Below are 9,625 nucleotides of genomic sequence, written 5' to 3' on the forward strand. Positions count from 1 at the left end.
CGAAGTGCTATATATATATGTATATATATATATATTATAGGAAAAGAGCTAAGCTATAGCTCCTTACATGTTAATGTGAAAGTTGGATTACAAAATGAGTGAGAAGATCACTCAAACCACACCCTTCCCATCTATCTAACTGAGATCATACAATGAAGTATACAAAAAATGTGGGGAATATCTATGATTGACACAATAGCCGACCTAGTGTGAATGTATGAATGTAAAAAATCAATTTAATATAAGGAATGGATAAACTATCCCCATGAAGAAGGATTTCAAGCTGAGTGGAAGGTATAGTCCCTACAGCAATCTCTTCATTATCCTTCCCCCTAGCTGCCAAACTATGTGCAGGAGTGTTACCTTCCCTTAAGATATGCTGGAAAATCACTTCAACATTGATCAACATGCTTTTGATCTTAATAGTCCACCTAGCAACATTCCATGGAGCAGCTTCTTCCTGATTCAGTATTCTAATACAGCTACAACTACCAATCTCAACTACCAATTTTATGATGTTGCATTGCTTGGCAAGGTCGATAGCCCAATAAATAGCAATCATTTCAGTTTCTAGTGCATCAATTTCCCAAGTTGGAGAGGAAAAGTGTATCATGCACTTCCCTAGAGAGTTCCTAAAGATTCCTCCCACACCTGCAGCCTCCTTACAAAAGCTTCCATTTATATTGGCTTTCAACCACCCTTCAGGAGGTGGGTTCCAGAGAACTAAAGTAGGCACTTTCAGCTTCTGCACACTGGGCACCCATTTCAGAAAAGTATTAGATCCAAATAGCATCAGCTCAGGCAGTCGTTCAGAGTCTACAGCCTGCTCAGCTAGAGATGGAAATTTCTCCAAATAAACAACCGCAACTAAAAGAGAAAGAAAAGAATACCACCATAAAGACCGATAGAGCGGGAGGTAGGATAGGGGTTGCCTCTGTTAGATTGGTTGTCTCGGATTAGAGGAAGAAAATCATCGAACCCTGACCATGTATGATTATCTTTTTGCCCCCAAAGGGGTACTATGAATATAATGATTACGATTTTGGCTACGTTTTAACAGTTTCTAGTGATAACGTAACTGACTTAACGTAACTGACTTTGCTACGTAACTGACTTTGCTCAATCTAACTTCAATCTTGATTCCCAAATTGATCCTCAAATCGTACTTGAGTTCGATGAGCTCACTAACCAGGATAAAGAAGATATCGACGATACTGGTTACAGTAGCACCTGGAGTGAGGAGCCAGTCCTTAAGCATCATGACACATCACTCACCATTAATTCGGATCTCTCCGATGAAGGAGCAACAAAAAATTTACCGACAATATTGCAAGAAGAAGAAGAAATCATAGAGATAAACCTAATGAGCGGGAGAGTGTTACCCCCAAAATCAGTTCCAGTAGATAAAGGAAAATAAATAGTAACTCAAGAAGAGCTACCTCCACCTCCGCCAGCAAAAAAACCACCTAGCCAAGTAAAGATCGGAGGATTATATAAAGTGGATTACAATGTGTTAGCTCATCTGATCCTGTCAAATGAGATGAGAGATTCTCTGGTTACAGCCTTGCTAGACCTAGAGATTTGTTTAACTCGATTGGTCATTGGCTTTCTGATCACTTGAGAACAATCAAAAAAATTTTCCTAATTTTCTAAGTCAAGATATTAATTTTTAAAGGCATAAAATGAATTTTCTTAGTTTTCCACTAAATTAATTCTAATAATTAAAATATATATCACAAAAATATGAATTTTATTTCTTTGGGTCCCCTGACCTCAGAGAGATTTAACAAAAATATAAAATTTAATTTTCCATTTAAAGAATATTTTATATTCAATTAATACTCAAAATAAACAAATAATTCTAATAATTATATTAAACTTCTAAAAATTATAAAAATTTGTCGAAGTGGTCCTCTGACTTAAGTGAACCTCCAGTAATTTTTTTAAGGACAGAAGCTTTGTTTTGGTTGAGTTATTAAAATTTCATTAAAAATCTATATTTTTGCATTAAAAATAATTATAAAATTAAATAAATATAGGAAAATCATATTTCCTCCTCTGATGTTTTAGTTAACCAATAAATGGGGTAACATAAAAAATTTTGAACTCATTTGAGTTTGATTTAATGAATTATGAGGTGTTGGGGCCTTGAAGGGCCAAACTGTAATTGTGGAATTTAAGCCTTAATTAATATTTAGGTTTAACCAAAGGGTAAATGGGTAATAAATAATCTTAATTAATATGTATTGATGATTGAAATAAGAAAGGGGTAAATGGTAACAACCAATCTCATTTTGGTCTCGTTAAAGATAAATTTGTAATTTTTCAAATTGATCAAATTTGGAAGAATAATTAAATAAGAATATTAAGGTGAGGGGTTTGACTTTGGAAGAGAATAACCCACTAACTTAAAACCCCAACTAATGGTTGTGAAATAATTTATGACACGTGATAAGGATTAAAAATATAAATACTTAAATTTTTCTAAAAATTACAAATCTACCCATTAAGTTTTAAGAGCTTAGTAGTTAATTAGGCTTAATCAAAATTTTGTCTAATGAGGTTTCAAAAATGACCTATAATTAATTTGAAACTTTAAAACACTACAAGCCCATCTTTAAAAATCAAACCGGCTTAGTTTCAAGTCCCTTAATTAAAGCCAAATGGCCCCTAAGGGCCTTTACCCGTATAATTCATAAGTGAAACATTAGTGATGTTTACCCCACTTAAAGGGATAATCAAAACGTCAAAGTTCACTGAGTATAAGGGTATAAACTGGGTGAACCACATAGCAAACATAATAAGACCAAAATGAACTCAGAGGACACTTGGACTGAGAAATATTTAGGGTATTACCTAGGATTTTTTATGATCATTTGAGAATCTCAAAGGACACCTGGACTTATTACGATTTGCTTAATGGAATCATCCACAGAGATGATCAAATTGGACCCACCAGAGTATGACACAGGATCTGATAGACACACCTCAAACCTGTGTTTTCTACTTTTCTTGCAAAATTATACACATATGCTTTGCAGGTACTGACCTTTCAGGTGGAGGAATGGGAAGAATCGACAGGTACGCTTTTAAGTTATTACATCGCGATTTACTTTTATTTATGTGCACCTCTTGTCCCCTGCTTATAAACTTGCATGTTCAACAATAAAGTCACCCTGCATGTCAAAACTGATTTCAAACCTGAAACTTTTAGGATGGCCACAAAACTGAAACTAAAATAAAAATTAAGAAATCAAAAGAAGATAAAATAAACCACCACAACAGTCAAAATATAAGAACTTAAAATTTAATCATAAACAAAACAAAATAAAAATTACAACTAAATTAAGACGTCTCTATCGGATGATAGAGAATCTCTCAGAGGAGGTAACCTATGGTTGCTAACGAGATTTCTCATGGTCTAAATGAAAGTATGGAACTCATTAAGTTGAGTTTAGTAAATTCATTTGTACTAAGTAAATCTAAAGAAAAATAGTGGTGTCAGAACGAGGGAACCCGTGGAATCCTAACCGGTGTCGCTCTATTCAACTTTAACATTCTCAATAATATTTAAATAACCATAACCTTAGGAAACATTTGATTTGACATCAAGACTTGACACATTAGAAAACTTAAAATCCCCACGACGAGGAGCTTAGAGCTGGTATTGTGGATAACATGGTCATCTTCAACAACAAAACATGTCTTCACCAGCTAAACCATTCATTAGGATTAAATAACTAAGTCATAAGACTTCGAGGTTGTTTACTAGTGCGACATAAATCCTCAACTTATCTTTAGGTTTTGCTATACAATATAAGCTCTAACCTATTTTAGGATTCTGAGGTTGTCGTTTGGTACGACCTAAATCCTCATATCTTCCAGGCTATTCACGTGACCGTTTCACACGAATGTAAGCCCTAATTAATAAAATTAGCAGGATGAAACATTTAAATATTTCTCCTCTAACAGTATGATAGCTTGGGAAGTCATTGAGGTTCTCCTCAGGATCTGTGGCATCCCCTAGTTCTTCTTCCTTTGGATCTTTGGATTTCATGGATTTCATAATAAATGTTCCAAATTTGAGTTATTCTCATTTCACACATCTTTGCCGGATCTCTTTGAAAAGTCTTATCCTTCGAAATTCTTAAAGACAATATCCTCTGATTTTTATCGAGAGTTTTCTTAAGTGACTGATGTAATTAACTATAAGGGTTTGCCTTTATAAGAAACTTTCAAGAACTCAGCTTAATATAAACCCTATTTAATTTTTTGTATTAAAAAGAGGAACTTTTCGGTCAACATAAAAATGATTTCCGCAGACTTAAACGGATATCAGATATTTCTTAGTTTATTTGATTGAGCTTCACTATCAAGTTATGTGCACTATCAAGTTATGTGTGTGTTTATCTTTTGAGATAGAAACATAGCTTGAGGTGTAGTGCTTTTTTATCTAAACTTTAAAAGACATGGAACCAGTTTGATTACATATTTATACATAAATGAAATGCCTTTCCGAACCGGGCGTCAGGATTTCCATTCTGACGACCGATAGCTTCCACAAGACCCCTAAAAAATTAAGCCAACAAACCTAAGTCAATCTTAGATCCAAATTACATTGGATCTAAAGTATCTTATGTCCTACCTACATTGGACTGAAACCATTTCAAATCCTTAGGTTCTAACGACATTGAACCTAAATTCCTTGAGTCCTATTTACATTGGACTTAAATCATTCAAATCCTTAGGTTCTACCGACATTGAACCTAAATTCCTTAATTCCTAAATACATTGAACTTAAACCATTTTAATCTTTAGGTTCTACTTACATTGAACCTGTCCTACCTACATTGCTACCTACATTGGACTTAAACCATATTAAATCTTTAGGTTCTACCTACATTGTACCTAAAATATTTTAAGTCCTACCCACATTGGAATTAAACTATTTTAAACTTTAGGTTCTACCTACATTGAACCTAAATCATCTTCATAACTTAAGTTTCACCAACATTAAACGTAAATCTTAGGTTTAAATTAAACTCCTTCAAGTCTAATCGGCATTTAAACTAAAACAAATGACATCATAAAAATCCAACTCACCGACATAAATGACATAAAATTCATCTTAAAAGACATTAAAACTTAATCTAGAACTTCTGTGTTCAGATTTACAAAGATTTCTGGGACGATGCAATCTATAGTTACTGACAATAATCTTTTGGCCCTGGTTTAAACAACTTTCAGACTAAGTAAATCTAAATATTTTACGACCCTGGGACGATGGAGCCATAGACATTTTGACTGGGTGTTTAAAATTTTCTCAACCAATTAAATGACCAAATAAAGCTGATAAATCTGAAAACATGATTTTATGTTTATCATGTTTTAGTTTGCAGGTTTATTGGAGACATGAAAACAAAAATTTCTCTTTAGATTTCTTTTGCATGTTATAGATTGTGCTAACTCTGTTTTGTAGGATGACATTCATAAGCGGAATTTTTAAGAAAACAAAACCAAAACAAAACTAAACGACATGACATGACATAAAAATGACATGACAAAAACAAAACAAATACAAAATGACATGACATGACATGAAAAACAAAATAAAACCTTTAGGGTGGAATCGGATTCTTAAAAATCTATTACCCTTGGAATAAAATATTTGATATTTCTTTCCTTAACTTTGACATATTTTAGAAGAACGAGTGTTGATAAGAATCAGGAGTTCTCTTAGAGGGTTTTAACTGTCTAAGATGTAATTAACTATAATAGCTTGCTCCTATAGGAAAATTAAGAACTCAGAATAGGTGATACACCTAAAATATCTAGCTATTTAATTCTCATGTGGTTTTCCTTATATGAGAAAGTATTTCTCTTTAATGTTCGCCACAATAAAAAATCCTTTCTACATTTCTCTCATGTTCTCTATCTTTAGCCCTTTTTTTCCTAGTTTCCTAAGATCTTGAAATCCTTGACATTATTCAAGAGAATAAGTTAACTGAAGGTTAGGGCAGTTAAAAATAGATAAACAGAGTGACGACTCCTTTCAACCAAAAGACACAAATCCGACAAAGAGAGAATTGGCGACCGCCGCGAATGACAAGTTCTTGGCGGCAACAAGAGAGCGGCGACTCCGCTTTGAAGGTTTTCTCTCCTCATCTCTCGTTAAATCATTCATTCTTCAAACAAATATATTCTATCTTTTGACAGATAAAATTTTCTTTCCCACATTTAAAGTCTACGACATTAAGAGTTAAAATGATATGACATTCAAAGATATTCCATGTTTTGACAGATAGAATTATCTTTCCCAAATTTTAACTCTACGACATTGAGTTAAAATGATATGACATTCAAAGATATTCTATCTTTTGTCACAGAGAATTATCTTTCTCAAATTTCAACACTTTGACATTAAGAGTTAAAATAACATTACATTTTAAGATATTCTATCATTTAACAGATAGAATTATCTTTCCCAACTCTTCGACTTTAAGGGTTAAACTGACATGACAATCCAATATATTCTATCTTTTGACAGATAAGATTAACAGATAAGATTATCTTAAGATTATCTTAACCAAATTTTAACTCTTTGACATTAAGAGTTAAAATGATAAGACATTCCAAGATATTCTATCATTTGACAAATAGAATTATCTTACCCAAATTTTAACTCTACGAAATTAAGAGTTAAAACCTCATGACATTTTAAGGTATTATATTATTTGATAAATAAAATTATCTTACCCAAATTTTAACTCTGCGACATTAAGAGTTAAAATAACATGATATTCTAAGATATTCTATCTTTTAACAGGTAGGATTATCTTACCCAAATTTTAACTCTGCGACAATAAGAGTTAAAATGATATGACATTCTAAGATATTCAACTTTTGACAACTAAAACTATCTTAAAAAATTTTAACTCTACAACATTATGAGTTAAAATAACATGACATTTTAAGATATTCTATCTTTCGACAGATAGGATTATCTCATCCAAATTTTAACTCTGCGACATAAAGAGTTAAAATAACATGACATTCTAAGATATTCTATCTTTTGATAGACAGGAACATCTTATCAAAATTTAAACTCTGCAAAATTAAGAGTTAAAATAGCATGACATTCTAAGATATTCTATCTTTTGACATATAGGATTATCTTATCCAAATTTTAACTCTGCGACATTAAGAGTTAAAATAACATGACATTCTAAGATATTTTATCTTTTGACAGATAGGATTAACCTACCCAGATATGACATTTTAAGGTATTTTATCATTTGACGGATAGAATTATCTTACCCAAATTTTAACTCTTCGACATTAATGGTAAAATAACATGACTATCTAAGATATTCTATCTTATAACAGGTAGGATAATATTACTCAGATATGACATTTTACCCAAATTTTAATTCTGCGACATTAAGAGTTAAAATGACATGACATTTTGAGATATTCTATCTTTTGACAGATAGAATTATCTTACCCAAATTTTAACTCTGCGACATTAAGAGTTAAAAAAAAACATGAAATTCTAAGGTATTCAATCATTTGAAAGATAGGACTATCTTACTTAATTTCAACTCTTTGGCAATAAAAGTTATCCATGACGTTTGTGACTGACATACCATACAGACATTCTATGACATCTGTGACTGACATTTCATAACATTCACAACGCATTCAATGACATTCACAATGAACATTATATGACAACTACGACAAACATTCCTTGACATTCACAAAGACCTTCTATCATATCTACAACATACATTCTATGACATTCACAGCATGCATCTACGACATACATTCCACGACATCTATGACAGACATTCTATCACATCTACGACAGACACTTCATGACATTCACAACATACATCTATGACAAACATTCTGTTACATTCACAACGACATTCTATCACATCTACAACAGACATTTAATAACATTCACAACATACATCTATGACATACATTCCATGACATCACATCTACACAGACATTTTATGACATTCACGACATACATCTACGACATACATTCCACGACATCTATGACAGACATTCTATCACATCTACAATAGACATTCTATGACAGAAAGACATTCCATAACATCAATGATAGACATTTCATTTTGTAACAAACATTATATGACATTTATGGCAACATTCCATTATGTGATAGACATTCCATACAATGAATATTCCATGACGTCTATGACAGACACTCTATAATATCTAAGACAGACAGACATTCCTGATGTTTGCGACAGACACTCTATAATATGTATGAAAAACAGACATTTCATGATATCTATGACAGGTCGTTCGTCATATTTATGACAAACACTCCATGACATTTATAACAGACATTCCACAATGAGAAGACAAAAATGACATAACATAATAGACTCCCAGTTTACAAAATAAATCTAAAACAATTTGGCATTGATTACCAAAACTGTTGTGATGGATCCCCCTAAATTTATCTTTTCCTTAATAAAAGACAATCCAGAACGGAGTGATCCAAGATAAAATACAATTGTTTCTTACTGCCCACCCTCTGCACTTCTGTTTTTGATGGATGGGGACCTTTTGTCTTTTCCCCACTTAAGAGTTGCAGCTTGTTCTCTTGCTATTACTGCTATGATGAGCCTTGACTAGAATGACAGCATGTAGTGGGACATTATGGTTCTTTTTGTAGTGGTACTGGTACTGTTTACTGTTTTTCTTTATTTTCTTCTAAGAACAATACTTGCATTTTGGGACCAAAAATATACATACATATATATTATATGAATGTATATTCTCCCTTTTAGCTGTAATGAGGGTTTGTTTCTGTGGTTGGGCTATCCCCTTATGAGTAAGTAACATTATATTTTATTTCTAGACTGGGGACCCTTCCCAACTAAGCAATTTTGTAATTTTACTTCTTATCAACATGTAGGGAGCCGAATCATCCTCCTTCTATCAAAAAATATATATGATTTCTATAACGGCTAGATGGAGGCGGCAGGGAGGTGCGGCGAAAGGGGATCTGGGAGCTGCGGCAAGAATGGAAGATCTTCATGAGAGGGCTTCGTTTGTGGGTTTCGTTTGGGTGAGATCCTTCCTCTTTCTTGCTCATCTACTGTTTTCTTTTGCTTGTTTTGGGTTCCCTGTTTATGGATCTGGAGGATTTTATTGCGATTTGGTTTTTCTTTTGGTTTTTGGTTTTTTGATTTCAGATCTGGGGTTTGTTAGGCGTTTTATTTTAATTTCGCTTTCATTTTTCTTGATTTCGAATTATGTCAGTTTTTGGTTTGGAATTTATTTTGGTTCTTATTTTGCGTTTTTGACAGATTTTGGACTGTGAAGATTTCGGGCTGGGGTTTTGATCCTTGTGGTTTTGAACGATTTTGTATCTTTTTTTGGATTTCAAATTTGGTTTGTTGTAGGTGCCTCGATTGGGCACTGCGGCATTGGTGGCTTTGTGACGGATGGATAGGACCTTTGCGGAGGCTCTTGCAAGATCCCAATCCACTAAGGTTAACAATACGATATTTTTTCCTAAAACGTTTCATGATGATTTTTTTATGGGTAGTGATATCGATTTTATTCAAAAAGCAGGAAT

At 33.0% G+C, this 9,625-nt stretch overlaps 1 protein-coding gene across 1 annotated transcript in view; it reads left to right on the plus strand.

Moving 5' to 3' along the window:
• Positions 1–8,955: 8,955 nt before the first annotated feature.
• The window catches only part of LOC110031406, a 5,929-nt gene continuing 5,259 nt past the window's right edge, over positions 8,956–9,625 (plus strand). Inside the window, exons 1-2 of the mRNA XM_020734583.1 lie at positions 8,956–9,112; positions 9,450–9,539. Coding sequence (XP_020590242.1) covers positions 9,081–9,112; positions 9,450–9,539 — 122 coding nt within the window. The 5' untranslated portion in view covers positions 8,956–9,080. The remainder of the gene's footprint in view (positions 9,113–9,449; positions 9,540–9,625) is intronic.

The sequence above is a fragment of the Phalaenopsis equestris genome, unplaced genomic scaffold (genome assembly GCF_001263595.1).
Source record: "Phalaenopsis equestris unplaced genomic scaffold, ASM126359v1 Scaffold000805, whole genome shotgun sequence".
NCBI lineage: Eukaryota > Viridiplantae > Streptophyta > Magnoliopsida > Asparagales > Orchidaceae > Phalaenopsis > Phalaenopsis equestris.